This window comes from Anolis sagrei, chromosome 1 (assembly GCF_037176765.1).
Source record: "Anolis sagrei isolate rAnoSag1 chromosome 1, rAnoSag1.mat, whole genome shotgun sequence".
Classification (NCBI taxonomy): Eukaryota; Metazoa; Chordata; class Lepidosauria; order Squamata; family Dactyloidae; genus Anolis; species Anolis sagrei.
The window spans coordinates 21815457-21838919 of record NC_090021.1 but is presented as its reverse complement, the minus strand read 5'-3'; the positions used below and the strand labels follow the sequence as shown (position 1 = coordinate 21838919).

Genomic DNA, 23463 nt, shown 5'->3' with positions numbered 1-23463 from the left:
GGACCTAAGTTTAAACACAGAATTTATTTATTTATTTATTTTCTGTCAAAAGCATTACATAAAAAAAATAAGTTTAAAACTGATCAAAAATAAAGATTCTTGAGACCTTATTTAGCACAAACTGCTAAGTAGTTTTAAACCAAAAACGGGCAACTGCATTGTCTGTTGCTTTAAACAGTTCTTCCTCTGTGGATGAGGCAGGGCACTCTGGGCAAGTATACAGGTGCTGAGTTGTTTGTTCTGCTCCACAGTCGCACAAGGTAGAAGATTCTTCTAGGTAGTGCCATTTAGCCAGGTTGTCTTTTGATTTGCCACTCCACCTCTGAGTCTGTTCAGGGATTTCCAAGTTGCCCATTCTTGGTTTGCCTCTGGAGGAAGACCCTTGTCAGGGACCATCCAGTTAGAATTGCCTGATTTTGCTGCCCACAGGGATATTTTTGCTGTTGCTAGAAGAACATTTAGAGGAGTGGACGTTCTCATGAAACTTTCCCTTGATTTAAGTCTACTGGGAGGAGGATGATAGCCATGCAGTGGGTGGCTTTCACAGTTTTCAACCTTATTTCTCTAGCAATTGGCCACAACTTCCTGTCACACACCAGGGGAGGCAATGCCAACTAGCATATAGAGTCTATCAACAGGTGTAGGTTTAGGACATCCTATGATTATTCTGCATGTTTCATTTATGCTATATTCACCTGCTTCACGTGGGCAAATTTATGCCAGACAGGGCAGGCATACTCAGAAGTTGAGTAAGACAAGGCCATGGCTGATGTTCTTAATAATTTTGGGTCTGCACCCCATGCGCTATTAGTAAGTTTCCGCAGGATGTTATTGCATGCAGCTACTTTGTGCTTGGTGTTCGAACAGTGTTTCCTAAATAGAATGTTCGATTTAAGGTGACGCCGAGATACTTAGGGTAGGAACAGTGTTCAAGCTCTTGGCCTTCCCAGGTTACCTTTGGTTTCCTGTTGGCTTTCAGTAATTGCAATACTTTGCATGTGCTGGAAACTACTTTGAGTCCCACTGGGGAGATAGAGCAGTATACAAATAAAAGATTATGATGATGATGATGATGATGATGATGATGATTATTATTATTAGCCGTCCTCTGCCACACGTTGCTGTGGCCCACATAGGAGTTCTGTGTGGGAGGTTTGGCCCAATTCTATCGTTGGTGGGGCTCAGAATGCTCTGTGATTGTAGGTGAACTATAAATCCCAGCAACTACAACTCCCAAATGTCAAGATTCTATTTTCCCCAAACTCCACCAGTGTTCACCTTTGGGCATATTGAGTATTCATGCAGAGTTTGGTCCAGATCCATCATTGTTTGAGTCCACAGTAATCTCTGAATGTAGGATGTAGGTGGACTACAACTCCAAAGCCAAAGGACACTGTCCACCAAACCCTTCCAGCATTTTCTGTTAGTCATGGGAGAACTGTGCTCCAAGTTTGGTTCAATCCAATCGTTGGTGGAGTTCAGAATGCTCTTTGATTGTAGGTGAACTATAAATCCCAGCAACTACAACTCCCAAATGACAAAATTGATTTTTTTTTTGAGTGAAGGACATACATTGGGTTGTTAGGTGTCTTGTGTCCAAATTTGGTGTCCATTCACCCAGTGGTTTTTGAGTTCTGTTAATCCCACAAACGAACGTTACGTTTTTATTTATATAGATTATCATATTAACTAAAAATTATGACAGGTGAAAATTCTATAATGTCTTTGTTCATTGCCTTAGTATAGCTAGTAAATGGGTATGTATTTGTGTGTGGTGAAATAGTGTACTACTCACTGTTAACAATCAACCTCCATGTGTTATTGCAGACATGAGCAAACTTTAGCCCTCCGAGTGTTTTGGACTTCAACTCCCACAATTCCTAACAGCCGGTAGGCTGTTAGGAATTGTGGGAGTTGAAGTCCAAAACACCCGGAGGGCTAAAGTTTGCCCATTCCTGTTCTAAGCACAGTGGAGACAAATGATGGCTGTTGTATAATTGTCGCAAACACAGCTTGGCTTGCAAGACTTGATACTGAACGGTATCACTTGGCTATTGTCGCCCTTCCTTGTCCTTCCCATTTTGTGCAGAGCAAGCGGCTTCAGGAGCTGGAGTCTGAACTGGAGCGTTTGACTCAGGAACGTCAGGTGCTGCGTCTCGCTAAAGCCCAACTGACGGATGAGATGGAGGAATGTCAGGATCAGGTAGGATGGCACTGTTTGCTGCCACCACTGAATAATGCATCCCTTTGGCTCATTCTCACCATCACTCTGTGTTTTCCAAACAAGGGCCTCAGCATTTCTTAGGTATTTATTTCTCGTGTCAGGGCAGCCAGTCAATTATATTACATTTCTAACAGAACAAAGCAAACAAACAGACATAATACAAAATTTGTGAGTTTGGTAGTTGATTAAATGTCCTTTGACCAGTATCTGGCCACTTGGAGTGCTTCTGGTGTTGCTGCAAGAAGGTCCTCCATTGTGCATGTGGCAGGGCTCAGGTTGCATTGCAGCAGGGGGTCAGTGGTTTGCTCCTCTCCACACTCGCATCTCGAGGATTCCACTTTGTAGCCCCATTTCTGAAGGTTGGCTCTGCATCTTGTGGTGCCAGAGTGCAGTCTGTTCAGGGCCTTCCAAGTCGCCCAGTCCTCTGTGTGCCCAGGGGGAAGTCTCTCGTCTGGTATCAGCCATTGGTTGAGGTTCTGGGTTTGAGCCTGCCTCTTTTGGACTCTCGCTTGCTGAGGCGTTCCAGCGAGTGTCTCTGTAGATCTTAGAAAACTATGTCTGGATTTAAGTCGTTGACGTGCTGGCTGATACCCAAACAGGGGATGAGCTGGAGATGTCTCTGCCTTGGTCCTTTTACTATTGGCTGCTACTTCCCGGCGGATGTCAGGTGGTACGATACCGGCTAGACAGTGTAATTTCTCCAGTGGTGTAGGGCGCAGACACCCCGTGATAATGCGGCATGTCTCATTAAGAGCCACATCCACTGTTTTAGTGTGGTGAGATGTGTTCCACACTGGGCATGCATACTCAGCAGCGGAGTAGCACAGCGCAAGGGCAGATGTCTTCACTGTATCTGGTTGTGATCCCCAGGTTGTGCCAGTCAGCTTTCATATGATATTGTTTCTAGCACCCACTTTTTGCTTGATGTTCAGGCAGTGCTTCTTGTAGGTAAGAGCACGGTCCAGAGTGACTCCCAGGTATTTGGGTGTGCTGCAATGCTCCAGTGGGATTCCTTCCCAGGTAATTTCTTAGGTAAAGCAGTGGTGAAGCACATTTCATGTCCTCGGGTAGGAACAAAAGGCCTAGTAATGTGCCCACAAATTGCATATTTATTCACAGGAGCAAATCCAATCCAATAATTACAGGCTTGAGCAAGTGTTGCAGAGGTAGTCTTGTTGCTGCTCATGACTATTACCTAGCTACGCACTTCTTACTATGCTAAAATAGTAGAGAAACACAAAGAGCAATAGTAATAATAATAATAATAATAATTTATGGTGGCAGGATATAAATAAAGATTATATGCCCAAATTTGAATACTGGTAGGTTTTGAGGGGAATTGGCCTGGACATTTTTTAGTTGTAGTTACTGGGATGTGTAGTTCACCTGCAATCAGTTTTTTTTTATATTTATTTCTCATGTCAGGGCAGCCAGTCAATTATATTACATTTCTAACAGAACAAAGCAAACAAACAGACATAATACAAAATTTGTGAGTTTGTTAGTTGATTAAATGTCCTTTGACCAGTATCTGGCCACTTGGAGTGCTTCTGGTGTTGCTGCCAGGAGGTCCTCCATTGTGCATGTGGCTGGGCTCAGGTTGCATTGCAGCAGGTGGTCAATGGTTTGCTCCTCTCCACACTCGCATGTCGAGGATTCCATTTTGTAGCCCCATTGCTTAAGGTTGACTCTGCATCTTGTGGTGCCAGAGCACAGTTTGTTCAGCGCCTTCCAAGTCGCCCAGTCCTCTGTGTGCCCAGAGGGGAGTCTCTCATTTGGTATCAGCCATTGGTTGAGGTTCTGGGTTTGAGCCTGCCACTTTTGGACTCTCGCTTGCTGAGGTATTCCAGCAAGTGTCTCTGTAGATCTTAGAAAACTATGTCTAGATTTAAGTCGTTGACATGCTGGCTGATACCCAATCAGGGGATGAGCTGGAGATGTCTCCATCTTTGGTGGAGTTCAGAGTGCTCACTGATTGCAGGTGAGGTGGGGGGGGGAGAGACATCACCTGCAATCAGTGAGCACTCTGAACTCCACCAAAGATGAAATTGGACCAGACTTGGCACACAGAGCCCCCATGACCAACAAATAATACAGGAGGTCTTTGGAGGAAATTCACCTTGATTTAGGGGAGTTGTAGTTCACCTACATCCAGAGAGCTCTGTGAACTCAAACATGGACCAAACTTGGCACACATACCTGATATGCCAAATTTTGATTACTGGAGGGGTTTGGGGGGAACTGACCTTCCTTTCTGGGAGTTGTAGTTCACCCACAACCAGAGAAAATTTGACCTCCACCAACGATGGATCTGGATGAAACTTGGTACACAGAACCCCTGGGCCCAACTCAACCTACTGGAGAGGTTTGAGGGGACTGACTCACCATAGTGGGAGTTGTAATTTACCCTACAGCCAGAGAACACTCGATTTCACATATGATGCATCCAGAGCAAACTTGCCCAACATAAGAAACTTTAAGTATTGTTGGAGTTTCTCGGGGTTACCTGGCATAATGTGAGTTATAGTTCTCTCACAGCCTTATATATTTTGTACAATTTTAAAAATGACTTTTTCAAATAACCCGGGCAATGTTGGGTACCCAAGCTAGTATTTAAATAGTGTATTTCTAGGACCAAATGCCATCACAAGGGGAGAATAATTGAAGTATGGACATAAAATAGATGCTTAGATGGGGATCCGCCTCAAGTCAGACGTCTGTTCCATACATTTGCTATTAAAATATACAAGAGGAGTGAGCATATGTATCTAGGCTAGGAACAGAATGGCATTTCTTTTACATTCAAGTGAAATAATCACTGTGCAGACTTAACAAACTTGCTGTGCATTGGCAACCTGTTGCAATCTTACAAGGCTCGCAGTCCCTATTAAAATGGCATACAGTAGCAAGCAGTAAATATGTATATACTCGATTATAGGCTGACCCAAATATAAGCCGAGGCATCTAATTTTACAACAAAAAACTGGGAAAATGTACTGACTCGAGTATAAGCCGAGGGTGGGAAATGCAGCAGATACTGGTAAATTTCAAAATAAAAATAGATACCAATGAAATTATATTAATTGAGGCATCAGTAGGTTAAATGTTTCTGAATATTTACATAAAACTGTAATTTAAGGTAAGGCTGCCCAATTCTGATTAAACCATTATTCTAACCTTCTTCAATGTAAATGTGCTTATGTATCCTTATGTATTATGTAATAATAATAAAGAGAGCAAAATAATAAATGTAATAATAATAATAATAATAATAGAGTAAGATAATGGAAAATGTATCAATAATAATAGAGTAAAATAATAAATGTAATAATAAAAATAGAAAAAATAAATGTAATAATAACAATAATAAATAGAGAAAAATAATAAATGTAATAATAATGGAATAAAATAATAACGATGCTCCATGCAGTCATGCCAGCCACATGACCTTGGAGGTGTCTACGGACAACCCTGGGTCTTCGGCTTAGAAATGGAGATGAGCTCCAACCCCCAGAGTTGGATATGACTGGACTTAATGTCAGGGAAAACCTTTAGCTTTACCTTAAAATAATAAATGTAATAAACATATTAATAATAACAGACTAAAATAATAAATAATCTCGTCTCGAGTGTAAGCCAAGGGGAGGCTTTTTCAGCCTAAAATATGGACTGAAAAACTCAGCTTATACTCGAGTATATACGGTAATTTGCAAATAATCATATTTGTGGGAATTAAATCCACAGATGTGGAGAAACAACTGTAGTATTACTTCTATGTTTCTGATCTAAAATAACTAGTCAGTTGGCTCTTGATAACACAACTTTGAAAGTTAGATAGAAAGTTGGTACTTGATTCAAATAAACTAGTTAGTTGACTCTTGATAAGACATTTAAATCCATTTGCCTAGATTTCTTGTCATGTATTTCTTCTCAATCAGAGTTCCCTGGATTGATAAGGGTCCACAAAAGATTGTGATTGAAAAAAGAAAAAACATTATTATTACATTATTATTATTATTATTATTATTATTATTATTATTAAACTGTAGATACAATTTTTAATGCAGGATTTCCTTGAGATCTGGAAATTATTTCAAGACTCTCTTCCCTCTCTGAGATTTAAAAGAGTGTGAATGCGCTTGTCTATCATATGGCAAATCTTTGTGCAATTGACTCCCCCCCCCCCCCCCCGCCCCTCTTGTAATCTAGCTATTGGAAGCCAATACACGCTTAAACCTGGCGGAGTCTAGACATGTAGAGGAGCTCCAGCAGCTAAGAAGCCAAATGGACGGTTTTGTCCCGAAAGACTGCCTTGCTGAGGTAGAAAACAGACTGACAGAAGAACAGGAAAGGATTAGACTCTTGGAAGGAGAATTCAACTTCCAGGCAGAGCAGATGAGGCGCCAATTGTCCATATATCAGGTAAGAAGGAACTGTATTTGAGTTGACTTTCCTGCTGCAGATATGCATAAGGGTTCTCGTAGTAAGACTTCAAATTGTAGTTTTGTATTAAATGCCCAAGAAGAAAAGAACATGCTCCTTCTTCTTCCTGTTGCAATGCAATTGATAGGATGACTCTATTACAGTGGTTCTCAACCTGGGGTCCCCAGATGTTTTTGGCCTACAATTCCCAGAAATCCTAACAGCTGGTAAACTGGCTGGGATTTCTGGGAGTTGTAGGCCAAAAACATTTGGGGACCCAAGGTTGAGAAGCACTGCTCTATTAGAACTCATTTTTGATTTAGTAGTCTTTTTTTTTTTTTTTTGCAATTATAGGGAGACATATAATTATGATTTAAAATAAGTTCTAGGCAATGGCTAAGCATGCCAGCAAAAAACAAACAAACAAAACAACTAGGTGGTTCTGCTTGATTGTTTAACAAACTAGACATTATTTGAAACCTATATAACAAAAAAGCAAATCAGAATTATTTTTCTCTTATTCATGTAATGTGGGAGGCAGAAGAAGTTAGATTTAGCATTCTTGGAAGCCTTTGAAAGCAGCAGTTGACCTTCCTTTCTCAAAAAAGCAACGCTTTTCTGTTTTGTTATCAACTAGAAATAAAAATTCCAGTTGCTGATGGAGACTTGGAGGGGGACCCATAACTTTATTTAGAAAAGCATAACCTTTTAGAGATCATAACCTTTTAGAAAATGGCATTCATAACCTTTTTAGAGAAGAGCCAAAAACCCATTTGAGTTGAATCTTCTGAAGTGGTACACAACCAAATGTAATTATGCAAGGTAATTGGCTTCAGTTGTTAGACTGAGTAACCTGTGGTCTCTGATCTGTTAGGAAACAGAGAATATGCATTAAAATATAAGTTTTTCAGTAGTGTTTTTCAGTGCCCAAAAATATATCTACTCTCCCATAAAATAACTTATTTTATATTATGCACTCAAGAGGCAAAATAAAGTAGATTATGGTTCAAAAATTAACATACTCACAACCTTCATGTGTTTAGTATACACAGGTACACAACTTATTAGACAGTTGCAGATATTTTGAGATATCTGTGTTTCTGTGCCATCTGGTCAGAACATCTCTGAGTCACCCAAGGGCTGAGAAGGGCAGTATACAAATATAGTAAATAAATAAATAAGTCAATAAATCTGCCTTACTATTTATTGTAAGAGAGATTTATTGACTTATTTATTTATTTATTTATTTATTTATTTATTTATTTATTTATATAGCAGGCAAGTGTTTGCACTTCTATGATCTGAGCAGTCCCAAAGTCTCACGAAGTTTGTACTCTGTGCTCATCTCAGAGTATGACCTACACCCTCTCTCACAACTTCTCAGGTAAAACATAGAGCAGTGGTTCTCAGCCTGTGGGTCCCCAGGTGTTTTGGCCCACAACTCCCAGAAACCCCAGCCAGTTTACCAGCTGTTAGGATTTCTGGGATTTGAAGGCCAAAACATCCAGAGACCCACAGGTTGAGAACCACTGACATAGAGCAAGGAAAGAAAGCCGCATATCAGAACATACATACAATAAGTAATCAACAGAATTATAGGTAAACAAATTACTAGAGGAGGCTTGAAGAAGGTTGACATTTCCAATTTAGTGCTCTGAGTCCCAGGAATAAGTGGTTAGACCTGCTCTTAGGACCTATCAGAGTTGACCAATTCCAATGTAAGTATCCTGGTAATACAGAAAGCCCCTCAAAGTATTGATATACAGGAGGGTGCTATTACAATCCGAGTAGGACTGTCTTCCAAGATCAGTGTGCTGGCGGTGGGTACGTAGGTTACTATGGAGCCCTATTCTCGACCTGCATGTTCTCCCGCAGTGAGGGCATTGGTTTCCAAGTGGAAGGCGGACCCGGTCAGGGTTGGCTTGAGGCACTTTCCTCTTGGCATGTTTCTTTCTTTCACCCTCCATTCATTCTTCTTCAAATTCTACAGCACTGCTAGTCACAGCTGACCTCCAGCTGGAGCACTCAAGGGCCAGGGTTTCCCAGTTCTCAATTTCTATGCCGGAGTTTTTAAGGTTGGCTTTGAGCCCATCTTTAAATCTCTTTTCCTGTCCACCAACATTCAATTTTCCATTCTTGAGTTCGGAGTAGAGCAACTGCTTTGGGAGATGGTGGTCGGGCATTCGGACAACATGGCCATCCAGCAGAGTTGATGGCAGAGGACCGTCGCTTGAATCGCGATGGAGGGTGCTATCAACCTATGATATAAACACAGATGCTGCTGAATGTTCATGCTTGCAGATTTATCCAGGACTTAAGAGGTCCTAGATTTCTTGTTTTGTCAAGCGCTGTTTCAGAAATGCATTCCCTTACTTAAAAACAGGTGAAATAATAATTGGAATTCTTGGGGTTTCTCTAGAAATCTGGGCAACCCATCCAGATTTCATTTTTGATACTACTGCTGCTCTGATTTGTATTGTCTTTGTGCAGGAAGAGCACGAGAACTCAAAGAGACTAATGGAAGAAAAGGCAGAGGAACTGGAGATGAACTTGAAGAATGAGCAGCTGTTGCTTCAAGAAAAGATGGCTCAGCTTAAGGAACAGGTCTGTGCAAGAGGGGGATTGGTTGTTTTTTGTGGAAAGAATGTACTGGGTGACTTAATGATCTGTTTGCAGTGGTAAATGTTACTAATTTATATAATAGTTTGCTGACGATATAGGTTGGAAAATCTGTCAGTTTTATTTAGACAACAATGTGATGGTTGCATAGGATATAACCCCCTTTACATTGGTTCTTGTATATATGTATGTCATCAGTACATGCCTAGATTTCTAGTGAGTATATCTATACAGCCAGCCTCTCATATTCCCCCAATATCTTGTTTTTGAAATCCAAATAACAAACTTCAATTTTGCCATTCTACATAGGAGAGACCATTTTACTACTCTATTGTATATAATGGCCCCTTGATGGCACAGCGGATTAAACTGCTGAACTGCTGAACTTACTAACCGAAAGGTTGGCAGTTCGAATCTGGGGAGCGGGGTGAGCTCCCGCTGTTAGGCCCAGCTTCTGACAACCTAGCAGTTCAAAAACATGCAAATGTGAGTAGATCAATAGGTATCGCTTCTGTGAGAAGGTAACTGCACTCTATGCAGCCATGCTGGCCACATGACCTGGGAGGTGTCTAAGGATGCTGGGTCTTCAGAACCAAACTCCAATGGGGTATCAAGGGCCCACTCTGTGTAGGTTTGTTTGCGCATATGGGTTACTGTAACTGTATTTATTTATTGTGCCAGAAGCTAATGGAGGGTAGTTAAAATGTATTTAATACACAAAGTTAAAAACTTGGACATTATGCTAAATGTCCTTTGACAAGAAGCTGGCCACTTGGAGTGCCTCTAGTGTGGCTGTGAGAAGGTCCTCCATTGTGCATGTGCAGGGCTCAGGTTGCATTATAGTAAGTGGTCTGTGGTTTTCTCTTCTCCCCAATCACATGTCGTAGGCTCCACTTTGTAGCCCCATTTATTAAGGTTAGCTCTGCATCTTGTGGTGCCAGAGTGTAGTCTGTTCAGCATCTTCCAAGTCGCCCAGTCATCCGTGTGCCCAGAAGGGAGGGTCTCATCCAATCTCAGCCACTGATTGAGGTTCTAGGTTTTAACCTGCCACTTTTGGACTCTCGCTTGCTGAGGGGTTCCTGCGAATATTTCTGTTGATCTTAGAAAGACATTTCTTGATTTAAGGTGTTGGCGTGCTGGCTGATACTCGATCAGGAGTTGGGCCGGATATGTCACTGCCTTGGTCCTTTCATTATTGGCTGCTACTTCCCGGTGGATGTCAGATGGTGCGATATCAGCTAAACAGTGTAATTTCTCCAGTGATGTATGGTGTACACATCCTATGATAATGTGGAATGTCTCATTAAGAGCCACATCCACTGTTTTAACATGGTGAGATGTATTCCACACTGGGCATGTGTATTCAGCAGCAAAGCACAAGGGCAGATGTCTTCACTGTGTTTGGTGTGATCCCCAGGTTGTGCCAGTCAGCTTTCGTATATTATTTCTAGCGCCCACTTTTTGCTTGATAAGCAAGCAGTGCTTTTTGTAAGTCAGAGCACAGTCCAGGCTAATTCCCAAGTATTCTGGTGGACCGCAATGCTCTAGTGGGATTCCTTCCCAGGTAATCCTCAGAGCTTAAGATGCTTATTTTATTTATTTATTTGCACCCTTCTCAACACTGAAGAGTACTCAGTGTCTGTTCTTAAAGTGAAAAGTACACGTCTGTGTTTTAGAGGGATTATTTTGTTTCCATTAGATGTTCTGTCTTATGTCTGTTATAACAGGCTATGCTTTTTAATTTTAGTTTGTTAAGTTATAATTCATATTTATATGTTGGTTTGTATAAATTTTGTTAGTATGGAAGTAGCGTTGTATTCGGGCTTTGGATGTTTGCCTTTTATGTTTGGAATCTGCCCTGAGACCCTTTGGAGAGATAGAGCAGAATATAAATAAAGTTTTATTATTATTAATGGGGCTACAAAATGGAATCCACAACATGCGAGTGTGGAGAAGAGCAAACCACTGACCACCTGCTGCAATGCAACCTGAGCCCTGCCACATGCACAATGGAGGACCTTCTTGTGGCAACACCAGAGGCACTCCAAGTGGCCAGCTACTGGTCAAAGGACATTTAATCAACTACCAAGCTTGCAAACTTTGTGTTTTGTCTGTTTGTTTTGTTAAAAATGTAATACGTCTGGTTGCTCCTGACACGATAAATAAATCAATTATTATTATTATTATTATTATTATTATTATTATTATTATTAGGAATCAGCTGGTTTCCCCTGTAATAGACAATAAGAGCATGTAAAGCTGTTCAACAATTTCAAAGCTCCCTGCTTGGGCGGTGATGGCATGATCGTTGGCATAGATGAAACTCTGTCCCTTCTGTATAGAAGACCATTTTACTACTCTGTTGAATATATAATAGAACTTGAGCAACCACAGATGTGGATACCCATGAGATCCTGGAACCAAACCTAACAGAATATCAAGGGCCTACTCTGTGTTTGTTTGCACATATGGGTTTCTGTGACTGTATTGTGATTAACAAAATGTTGTGCCTTCTACTTTGCAGCTTGAAAAGAATGCCAAGTCTAACCTGTTACTGAAAGATTTGTATGTGGAAAATGCACAGCTGATGAAAACTCTGCAGGTTGCAGAACTGAGGCAGAGGAACACCGAAAAAAGGAATTTAGTCCTGGAAGAAAAAATCGTATCCTTGAATACTTTAATTGGAGAAATTACCCTGGCATCTCAATGAATTTCATCTACTTTTATGTTGCTTTAAACTGGAAAAGGCAATCACTGGTTAGAGACAGTCTTACACTTTGTGGCCAACGTTTTTGTACAGATTTCTGACCTTCGAAAAATAAGCTTCACTTTTAATGAACAGGATTCTCATAGAATACACTGTGTGAAGGAGCTTCGTTAGGGTGAAAACACTTTTTCAAGAAGTATAAAAGACAAAAGGTATTCTCAGGGAGAAGTTTGAAGTTGGAGACAAAGCTTATTAGCAGTACAGTGAATACACACCTCATTTTTTCCAATGGAAAAGCTAAAATTACTACCTTCTGGATGAGTTCTCCAAAAGCAGAATATTCTGTTCTGTTTGGGGATCGCTTGATAGTTTCTGTAATAAGCAATATTCTTGTTGCCCTCCTTCCAAACTTGTCTGTACACTGGTTTGTATTGTGTGTGTATATGTATGTACAGTTTTCTACACCTGTGTAATAGTAATTTCTGAAAAACTATATCAAAGGTGTCAAATTTGTGGCCCTCCAGATGTTTGGGCCTCCAACTCCCAGAAGCCACAGCCAGCTTGTCCAGTGGCCAGGAATTCTGGGATTTGAAATCCAAAACACTCGGAAAGCCACAGGTTTGACACCACTTTTTGAGAAGATCTGCTGTAAAATTGAAAGGAGCTTGCAGTACTTTTTGGTGTGCTTTTGGTAAAAGAACCTGACAAGATTTTTAATTAAATGCTATTTATACTGCTTTATGCTGTCTCGTTGAATTTTGTGACTCTTATAGTGATGGGAGAAAAATTTTCAAGTGTGAGTCTAGTTCAAGCATGGGAAAACTTGGCCCCTGCAGGTGTTTTGGACTTCAACTCCCACAATTCCTAACAGCCTCAGGCCCTAAGCGGCTGAGGGTGAAAAGGAAAGGGCCCGAGGCTGTTAGGAATTGTGGGAGTTGAAGTCCAAAACATCTACAGGGCTCAAGTTTTCCCATACCTGCTCTAGCCAATGGAAACTTGAGGTCAAAAATACGGACTCTGTGCCATATTAAGAGATGGAAAATCGCAGCTGGAAACTCAAGGATAGCTATTACGATTGGCCGCCTCCTAATCTCACAACTCTTGAACTTGTTTGTCCTCTCCTTGTACTTACAATTCAGTACTCCTCCACTGCATGAACCTGTTTAGCCTGTTTTCAACCTCACACACTGCACAACTAACAAAGAGCGGAATGACAGGACAGTCATCTGTATAAATAAAAATGTAATGTTCGAGAGATCTATACCATCTCTCTCTGTGTGTGAATCATATCTATCTATACCTATGGCTGGATGGCTCTGTCAGGAGGGCTTTGTGTATGTTTTCTTGCCCTGGTGAAGGGAGTTGGACTGGATGGCTTTGAGTTTTCCGTTGGTCATGGGGGTTCTGTGTGGGAAGTTTGGCCCCATTCTGTCGATGGTGGGGTTCAGAACACTCTTTGATTATAGGTAAACTATAAATCCCAGTAACTACAACTCCCAAATGACAAACTCCATCTATGTTCATATTTGGGCATATGGAATATTTGTGCCAAGTTTGGTGCAGATCCATCATTGTTTGAGTCCATGGTAGTCTCTGGATGTAGGTGAACTACAACTCCCAAACTCAAGGTCAATGCTCACCAAACCCTTCTAGTGTTTTCTGTTGATCATGGAAGTCCTGTATGCCCCGGTTGGTTCAATTCCATCATTGATGGAGTTCAGAATGCTCTTTGATTGTAGGTGAACTATAAATCCCAACAACTACAACTCCCAAAAGACAAAATCATAATTTTTGAGTGATAGTCATTCCTTGTGTTGTGAGACATTTTGTTGCCAAATTTGGTGTGATGTCATTCATTGGTTCTTTTGTTTTTAAGGTACTCATTATGCACAGAACATTTATATATATATAGATATACACACACAAAACACATATACACAGACTGGGCCACAGCAACACATGGCAGGGGATGGCTAGTACAATATAAATATAGAAATTGCATGTTTTGGCAAGATTAATATTTACAACAGCGGCCGTGCATAATTGAAGGAATAAAGACAACAACATGCTAGTGAAAATATTCTGGCTTTATTTTATAGTGACATGTATCGTAAGCACGTTGACTTTATTGTTGGTGAACACAAAGCTCATGCTCAAAGATTTTGGGGTGCAAAGACAGCAGTTTTAAAAACATTTCCAAGACGAAGTATCCTTGAAAGTAGTTTTCTGTATCTTCTTTTCTTTCTTCATGAGGTACTGATTCAGCTCTCACCACATTATCATTCATCCTATCTTACTTTTTATTTAAAAAGGGAAAGCACTGTGATATTTTGCTACTTACACCTATTTTAAAATGTGTTAAAATATTAATCTACAAGGCTTTTCATCAAGTCTCACAGACATCGAGTTTATGATAGGACATGCTCCAAAATCCCTTGTCTGATTAATTGTTCACATTTCCAGCGTGGTAGAAAATGCTGAAGGGAAGAAAAAGAAAGCGTTTTCAAGTCTTAAGAAATGTTATAAATAACAAAACCCAACAGAAATGTTTTCTCATCTTGGTTTTTAGGCCTCTTCCCGTGGTTATTTGGGGTGCTAATTGCATTGGCTAGTAGGCTTGTGCAATTTGCCCAAAAGGCATACTGTTTTGGGGTCCATTTTTGGCTAACCCCTCAAGTTATTCGAATCGGGAGGAGTATTGCCATTTTCATTTGGCAAAGATTCAGTCCATTGTCTACAATGGGAAACTTTAAAGTAGTGGTTCTTAATCTGTGGGCCACGGACCACCAGTGGTCCGCAAGGACAAAAATCTGGTTTGCGAGCCTCTTTCCTCTTTATTTAATTTAGTTTATTTCCGCTCCTTTCGCACCACCTGCCACTCCTTCCTTACCATTGACTAGCCTGGCCCCCTTGGATAGACCACATCAGCTCTTGATTATTAAATATGGTTTTCTGTGGGCGAGCAGATGGCAACTACTGGATGGCATATGTTCTGTATCAGAAACTAGAGCTGATGTGGTCTATCCAATGCAGTTTTCTGAATCAGCACCCCAAATAACCAAACTAAGTCTAAAGTTGACCAAAAATTGATTTGTAACCCTAATGTTGGGAGAGTAGTTCCTGGTCAAAAAAAGGTTGACACTCACTGCTTTAAAGTCTCAATCCTCAGTAATTTAAAGGCCTATCTGCATGAAACCTATCTCAGTCTTAGACCCCATTTACAACTGCAGGCCTGCCAAGTTTCAGAACAATTCACCAATTTACTGATTTTTAAGAATTATTTTAAGTTTTTACCATAACATTTTTAAAAATAAGACAAACCGCAAGAGGGTTCTGGGAATTGTAGTCGCTGGTTGTGTCCATTCTCAGCCAATCAGAGCATGGACACAACCAGGCCATAATTTATTGGCTGAGAAATAGAGAGAGATAAAAACTTCAGTGCTCATCATACTCTGAGAGGAACTCAGACTTTTCAATGCCTGCCCCATGCAAGTGCCCCTGGGAAAGCAAGTTCCCAGCAGTGCCCTCTCTAGCGGAGGAGCCTAGGGAACTTTTCCGCTGCTGGGGAGGGAGAAAAAATGCTGCAGGATCTTCTCCAGGAACACTGTGGCAGATCTCTGACTCAGGTATAATGCAGACTTAACACCATCTTCCCCAGTAGCCAGAAATCCAGCTCTCTTGATCTGTTTTGCCCATCTTTTCAGTTCCCTCCTCCCCATTCCGTTTTTGGGGAATTACACGAAACGGACCATCAAATATTACAAATCACTTTCGGTCAAACTGATCCAGGCCCAAGCCTTTTGGCTGCTCCACATCTGCTCTAGTTTCTTAAATACGGCTATCATGATTCTCTATGGGCAAGCCCCTGTAATATAACAAATTTATTTACTTATTTATTTATTTACTTCGCTTGTATACCGCTCTTCTCAGCCCTTAGGTGACTCAGAGCGGTGCTATTTTGTCCATATAACTAAAACAATGTATTGTAATTACATGCAGTAACATACTTTTGAAAAAATCCAAATGTACCCACTTTTTGACAAGATCTTTAGATATGATAGAAAACAGGGAGGACCATGGCAGATTGTGCAAGACATGCATAACATGCAGAAAACCTCTGATGAATTCTGGCACTAAAAGAATACTGAAGGCCCAGTTTCACTTCCTTGATGCTTTTCTACCTTTTCTCAGCATGTCACTAGTTCCCCATTAGCATTTTTTCCTCATCTTCTCTCCCTCCAATGCAGTGGTTCCTAACCATTTTTTGACCCGGGATCACTCTCCAACATTAGTACCAAAAGGGCTATGAATATGTTTTTGGTTAACTTTAGATTTGGTTTAGTTATTTGGGGTGCTGATTCAGAAACTTGCATTGGACAGATCACATCAGCTCTAGTTTCTGATACAGAATGTATGCCATCCAGTAGTCACCATCTGCTCGCCCACAGAAAACCATATTTAATAAGCCTCGGCACTATAAGAGGGTTTGGCGAGACCAGTCACTCTCGTTGCAATGTTGTAGTAATGTTGAGGCTGTGGACTATATTTTAGTTCTTGCGGATCCAGGCCATATTTTAGTTCTTGCAGACCATTGATGGTCCACAGACCACAGGTTGGGAACCATTGCTCCGATGTGTGTCAAGAGGTACTGACCCATGCAGCCGCCTTTCAATAGAAGGCTTTTAAACAGTGGAGGAAACAAGCTGAAAGAGTAATTGTTATCATATACAGCTATGGAGAGGGGGAAAGGGGTGTGAAGGGGGACCTAACACTTATTATGGGATCTAGATACTGTTTCTCATATATAGCTGACTCCACACAAATACAGTAGGAACCAAAGCTAATATACTGAAAGAGATGATCCCAGAAGCCAACCAATTAAATTGTCAGAAATACCTGGCTGTTCTTCTTTAACAGAATTGTGGTGCCATCATCAATTTCAAATTCCCCATAGTCTTTTAAACACCGAACCTGAAGGGGAAAAAATGAATTAGCTGTTGGCTGGTTACAAGCTAACTGTGTCAGCATAAACCTGATTAAAGACAGCAGTTAGCTTTCCAAGTTTGAGATAAGACATTTTTATCATTTTTATATATAAAAATAAAATTCAGACTTTAATAAGCTACATTTATCTTTCATTTGTCCCTTTATCATACTTCAGTATGGAAAATATTACTAAATTTTTATGAAAAAAAGTAACAAAATATATTTTGAAAAACTCTTCTTCCTCTTCCTCCTTTTATACCCCGCCTTTCTCCCCGTGGGGATTCAAGGCAGGTAACATTCCACACTAGACATGTTTAAAAGGTGCAATACAAAAGTTTAAAAAGTAACTGTGTGGTAAAAGCAGATTTAAGATTTATTTACTTGTAACCAATCTTGGAGAAAATAAATTGCACAATTTTTAGTTTTACTTACTTCAATGTACAAGCTTTTCGGGGGTTTGATGTCCTGTGTCAGGTCCAGCCCATCTCCTCCTCCTAATGATCTCATGTAGGTAGCCAAAGATTTTTTGTACTGATTGAACCACAGCATCTGGAGATGCAATTTGTATTAGTAATTAATTCCAAATATTGTTTTCAAACTATTAAAAGTTAGCAACGTAACAAAAACAAAAGAAAAAAGAAAAACAGATAAGAAACTTCCCTGTACTGCAGAGAGTTCTGTGTCAGGCTTTAGAGCATGCTAAATTCACCTATTGGGTCATTTCCTGTGAACCTGGAGGAGCTATAAAGCTAGAAGTGGACAAAAAGTACAATAGGATCGCTGGATAATTTGCAATAGATAAGAGAGGGCTACTGACTCTGAATTGCTTCTAAACATATGCACTGTCTGCTGTATAGCAAAGAACCGGAATAACAAAATTCATTATGAACCACACTATGATGTTCTGTAACAAATATTAATCAATTTAGATTTAGCAAGTAAATAATTTATAGTCCACATCTGACTGGCTTACTTCATCAGCTGACATCTGAAATCTGACAGCGTTTGGCAAGACACTCCCATATTCCCACCTAAGCGCCCGGATGCGAAGTAAGCGGTCATATCTGGTGGGGAAAAAAACACTCACAATGTATTCATAATTAGAAACATAGGTAACTTGACTTCCCATCGCATAATGTTACCATCGGAGTCTTAGGTAACATCATAATTAATTCTTTAATTCTGCAGAGAGGAAGGTTTTCTGAATTAATTCTTTAATTCTGCAGAGAGGAAGGCTTACAATTTAACACATAAAAATCATACAAATATTCAAAAAGGATTAAACATTGGAACCCATTTTCATACTTTAGTAATTTGCATAGCATGGTTTACGAAATGGTGTGAGAAGCAAACAACCACAACTTCCATGCAATTCCAGCGACTGAGAAAAAGGTCTTTCAAAATTAAGTCTCAGAAGTGAATGTGACATCATTTGTGACAGAGTGATGTCACAGATGACCTTCAGAAACTTACAGATAGGCAAGAACACATCGTCGATTTCTCAGCAGAGAGCAATGGCGAAATTTGATTGTTGGGATCAACTCGTTGTGTCCGGATTTAGCTTCATTTCTAATGACATAAGCATAAGCTATATTACACCCTTGGGAAGTAAAATGCATTTGTATATATCTGCAACCAACCATTTGTGAAGTCATAAACTAACTCTATCCTTCCTCAAACAAAACATGTCAGTCTAAAGGGGAAAAGAACAGCCATTAAACTAAGTAAAAGCTTTTGCACCTGTGAATTTTCTATAAGCAACATGTGAATTTCTGCCTCATTTAATTTTCAGTCAGGATTAAACTTTCACAGTCAGACTAGCTAGCATTTCATTTGAAATGATTTCTAAAATGTTTCTGAAAGTCCCATAATTTGTACCGAAATCACACTTAATTGGGGAAAAATTTAAGGTGTGAAAGCAATGGAGTTACTGGCAAGTACTTGGACACATGCAATTTATGTTATTATTGTGTTGTCGAAGGCTTTCATGGCCAAAATCACTGGGTTGCTGTGAGTTTTCCGAGCTGTATGGCCATGTATAAATATGTGAGAGGAAGTCACAGGGAAGAGGGAGCAAGCTTGTTTTCTGCTTCCTTGGAGACTAGGACGTGGAACAATGGCTTCAAACTACAAGAGAGGAGATTCCATCTGAACATGAGGAAGAACTTCCTGACTGTGAGAGCCGTTCAGCAGTGGAACTCTCTGCCCCGGAGCGTGGTACAGGCTCTTTCTTTGGAAGCTTTTAAACAGAGGCTGGATGGCCATCTGCCGGGGTGATTTGAATGCAATATTCCTGCTTCTTGGCAAGGGGTTGGACTGGATGGCCCATGAGGTCCCTTCAAACTCTTTGATTCTATGATTCTATGTTCCTAAAGCATTCTCTCCTGGTGAAACATCTGGAATGCTTCTGACGTTTCACCAGGAGATAATACTTCTGGAACATGGCCATACAGCCCGGAAAGCTTGCCGCAAACCTATGTTATGAATGTTGTATGAAAACATTCTATATTACATTCTTTTAAAATTAAATATGTGAAGACTATATGCTATTTTCTTTTCAGTTTTTATCTTAATGGAACAAATGTTGTTTTTCCCAAATAAAATCTTTCCTATTCTTCAGCATTAGCTATTCTTAAAGTTTTAGCTACGCAGTGAGCTGTCAGGGCAAGATCCTATACACTTGTAGGATAGTATAAATACGCACCACTGTAGGGCCCCACGGATGTGCAACTGACACACAGGCTTTGATTTCACTCATTGGACTATGGTTGATTAGTTCCTCACACATCAAACCAAAACAGAAGACCTTGAGGGCTTGTGGAACAACTGACTGCATGAAGAGCTACAATATTTATTATTTAGATGTATTATTTGTTTTACTGAAAGAACTTACACATCACTTTGGTTCTGTTCATATAATGCTTTCATCTCCTCAAGAACTTGTCTAATTCCATCCTCCTGAAATTTAAAACAGCACCAGCTTCAACAAGTATTTCAAATAGTATATAGTGCTTACAAAGACTTCAATTAATTAAAATTCAAGCTTCATTTCCTTTCAAATATCTATTCACTGTGAAAAGGAGGCCATAGGCTAAGTTTATACCTGAATACACATTGTCCTCCATACTCATTAAAATCGCCACTCCTTGAAAAAAATTCCAGTGCTATCTGTGCCTCTATTCAGAAGATTTCACCTAACTTTCTGTCTCTGTGATCATTGGATTTTGGGGGGGGAGGGGGGGGAAGGCTTGTTGTGGATAAAGCTTCAGCAGAGACACCTTTACTCCTTGATAAATCTTTCAGGAGTGGATTTCCTTTCCAAGGGGTAGATTTCCTCTCACTCTGTGTTGTCTCAGCCCCGTTCTTAACTAGAAGTTGTTTGTAATTCATTTGTTTGTAACTCAGGAACTGCCTGTACATGGAAGTAAGGCCACGTATATTCTTAGTGTCTTTTGAAGTATCATAGAACAGAGGCCCGGGAAATAAAAGTTCCATAAATGTAGGATATATTTATATTGTAGAATTCACACAGTCTGATCCTATTTTTATATTATATTTTTTCACTGATTTACTTTTAATTGTCTATTATGTTTTGTACTGCCATTGCATGTTTGCCATTTTTACTTTGGAGGCTGCCCTGAGTCCCCTTGGGGAGAGAAGGATGGTTAAAAATAAAGTATTATTACTATTATTGCTTTCAACTGCCATGGCTCAATGCAATGGAATCATGAGAGTTGTAGTTTCATAAGGTCTTTAGCTTTCTTTTCCAAAAAAAAAAAAAAGTGTTGGTGCCTTACCAAACTACAAATCTCATCATTCCATAGCATTGATTGTTTTTATCAACCAGAGCAGTGGATGTTTTAAACTGTTTTTATATAACGTAATTTTTTATTTGTGGATGATAGTTTTGTGTCAATTTAATGTTTTGTTTCGCTTTTTAATAGATGTTTTTATTTATTTTATCATATTTCAATACAGTGTTTATACATCATTCGTTTTACAGAAGACACATTATATTCAGAACAATTTACACTACATTAACTCTTTGGCATCTACTGTTATTTTTACGTTTATACATATTTTTCATCTCTCACCACCATGTTCCCCTCCCCCCAAGCCACAGCTTCCATCCAAAATTTCATTTCCCCCTTTGTCTTTCTTTTGAATCCTTTTTCAATAAATGCTCTTCATACATAACCAAAATCACTTTGTTTCCAAATCCCTCTTTTAACTTTTAATTTACACGCCAGATTGTCATTTATTGACAATTTCCATACCTTCTTATACTTACACTTATACCTTATCTTTCCCTTTTCCAATTCCATGCTATAAGCAGTCTTGCTACTGTTAATAAGTTTATTGTCACATCTTTGTCCTCTTTTTTCACTTTTGTTTCACTTTAACATCGATTTTGTGTTGTTATTTTGTAGACTGAATTTTAAATTTGTTTAATGTATTGTCGAAGGCTTTCATGGCCGGAATCACTGCATTGTTGTAGGTTTTTTGGGTTGTATGGCCATGTTCTAAAAGCATTCTCTCCTGACATTTCGCCTGCATATGGGGCATACATCCTCAGAGGTTGTGACGTTTGCAGGAAACTGGAAAATTGGGTTTATACATCTGTGGAAGGTCCAGGGTGAGAGAAAGAACTCTTGTCTGTTGGAGCTAGGTGTGAATGTTTTGATTGGCCACCTTGATCAGCATTTGATGGCCTGACAGTTTTTAGGTGTCACTGGGAAATTTCCTTGTCGAGAAGTGACCAGGTGTTCTGATTGTTTCCAGGCTGGAGTTTCCCTGTGTTTGAGGGGTTTTTTTAATGTTATAATTTTAGAGTTTTTTAGTACTGGTAGCCAGATTTTGTTCATTTTCATGGTTTCTTCCTTTCTGTTGAAATTGCCCACATGCTTGTGGATTTCAGTGGCTTCTCTGTGTAGTCTGACATGGTGGTTGTGAGAGTGGTCCAGCATTTCTGTGTTCTCAAATAATATGCTGTGTCCAGGTTGGTTCATCAAGTGCTCTGCTATGACTGACTTCTATGGTTGAAGTAGTCTGCAGTGCCTTTCATGTTCCTTGATGCGTGTTTGGGCAATGCTGATGCATTTGGTGGTCCCTATGTAGACTTGTCTACAGCTGCACAATATACGGTAGACTCCTGCACAGCTGCATGGTATCTGGTAGACTCCTGGCAAATTGGTTACTTGTTATATTACTGTTTATTGTTTGCATTGGTCACATTTTTGTAAGCCACTCCAAGTCCCCTTGGGGAGATGGGGTGAGATATAAATAAAGCTTATTATTATTATTATTATTATTATTATTATTATTATTATTGAACCATGGTAGCTAAAGTGGTGCCCGAACTCTTCAATCTTCAGGCAAGGCCCTCTTCTCACCCTTGCCAGTCTCTCAGACTCGCTTTGTGGGTACAAGGGAGACAGCCTTCTCCTCTGTGGCCCTCCGACTCTGGAACTCATTGCCCGGAGAGATTAGGAAAGCTCCTTCTTTAGAAACCTTTAAAAAGAGTCTCAAGACCTGGCTCTGCCGTTGCACCTTTGGAGAGTAGTTCACAAAACTTCATGCTATTACTCCCTCAGCATTCTTGTTATGTAGGTTTATTATCCCGTCTCTCTATGAGTTCTCCATACAATTAGTTTTACCCCTTTATCTCACCAGGAGTTTTCAAATCATTTTATGTACAGGAGGCCTCTTTTTATGTACAGGAGATCTCTTTGTCTTTATGTTTGGTTTTTATGTTCTATGTATATTGTTTATATGCTTTGATGTTGTTTACTTTAATGTTGTTTTGTTGTTTATTTTACTGTAATTTTGTATTTTTTGTATTGTAATTTGTCGTTCGGACTTGGCCCCATGTAAGCTGTTGGGTGAGATGATGGCAGGGTATAAATATTATTATTGTTGTTGTTGTTCTACAATGCACAGTGACATCACTTTAAAGGTGTTTAAAAGGCTGTTAGGAATTCTGGGAGTTGAAGTCCAAAACACTTGGGAGGGCCCAAGTTTGCCCAGGCCTAGTATACATGCATCCTAAATTTATGAAACTTCCCTTTCTCAAGCTTCTGTTCTATGATACTTCAAAATACACTAAGACTATATGTGGCCCTACTTCCATATTGTCTACCTTTAGAAATAGCCATGGTTATATTCTCTTGCGGCTTTAGATAATGATAGGAATCTATTCCCAAGCAGCAGAGCCACAAGTGTGTTTTGGACTCCAACTCCCAGAAGACTCCGCTGCCTTGGCCAATGAGCAGGAATTCTGGGAGTTGAAGTCCAAAACACTTGGGAGGGCAGAACCAAATTTTAAACAGGCTCACGTTGTAGGAAGGCAGCTGCCCGTCGCTGGCGCGGTGGAGCTCCCGGATGAGCTCGGTGGCTTTCTCGCAGAACATGGTTTTCTCCCAAAACCGGGCCCAAAAGAAGCCTCTCAGCGCCAGAGGCCCTCACCCGTCGACCGCCAGAGGAGAACTAAGTGAAACCCGCGCCT

At 40.1% G+C, this 23463-nt stretch overlaps 2 protein-coding genes across 2 annotated transcripts in view; one reads left to right on the top strand and one right to left on the bottom strand.

Moving 5' to 3' along the window:
* The window catches only part of NINL (ninein like), an 82728-nt gene extending 70017 nt beyond the window's left edge, over window positions 1-12711 (top strand). The window contains exons 20-23 of the mRNA XM_060754530.2: window positions 2090-2203; window positions 6434-6646; window positions 9137-9250; window positions 11790-12711. Coding sequence (XP_060610513.2) covers window positions 2090-2203; window positions 6434-6646; window positions 9137-9250; window positions 11790-11975 — 627 coding nt within the window. The 3' untranslated portion in view covers window positions 11976-12711. The remainder of the gene's footprint in view (window positions 1-2089; window positions 2204-6433; window positions 6647-9136; window positions 9251-11789) is intronic.
* Window positions 12712-14041: 1330 nt separating this feature from the next.
* On the bottom strand, window positions 14042-23463 carry GINS1 (GINS complex subunit 1). The gene is made up of 7 exons (XM_060754532.2): window positions 23294-23463; window positions 19852-19916; window positions 18432-18527; window positions 17932-18022; window positions 17391-17507; window positions 16869-16943; window positions 14042-14449 (listed from the first exon to the last, which is right to left on the bottom strand). The coding sequence occupies exons 1-7, from the start codon at window positions 23366-23368 to the stop codon at window positions 14381-14383; spliced, it is 588 nt and encodes a 195-aa protein (XP_060610515.1). The 5' UTR covers window positions 23369-23463; the 3' UTR covers window positions 14042-14380.

Coding starts and splice junctions, on each gene's coding strand:
- GINS1 (XM_060754532.2), bottom strand. CDS start 23,368: ATGTTCTGCGAGAAAGCCACCGAGCTCATCCGGGAGCTCCACCGCGCC. Junction 18,528..19,851: donor GAACAGAACCAAAGTGATGT/GTAAGTTCTTTC, acceptor TTATGTCATTAG/AAATGAAGCTAAATCCGGAC. Junction 17,508..17,931: donor TTCAGATGTCAGCTGATGAA/GTAAGCCAGTCA, acceptor TTGCATCTCCAG/ATGCTGTGGTTCAATCAGTA.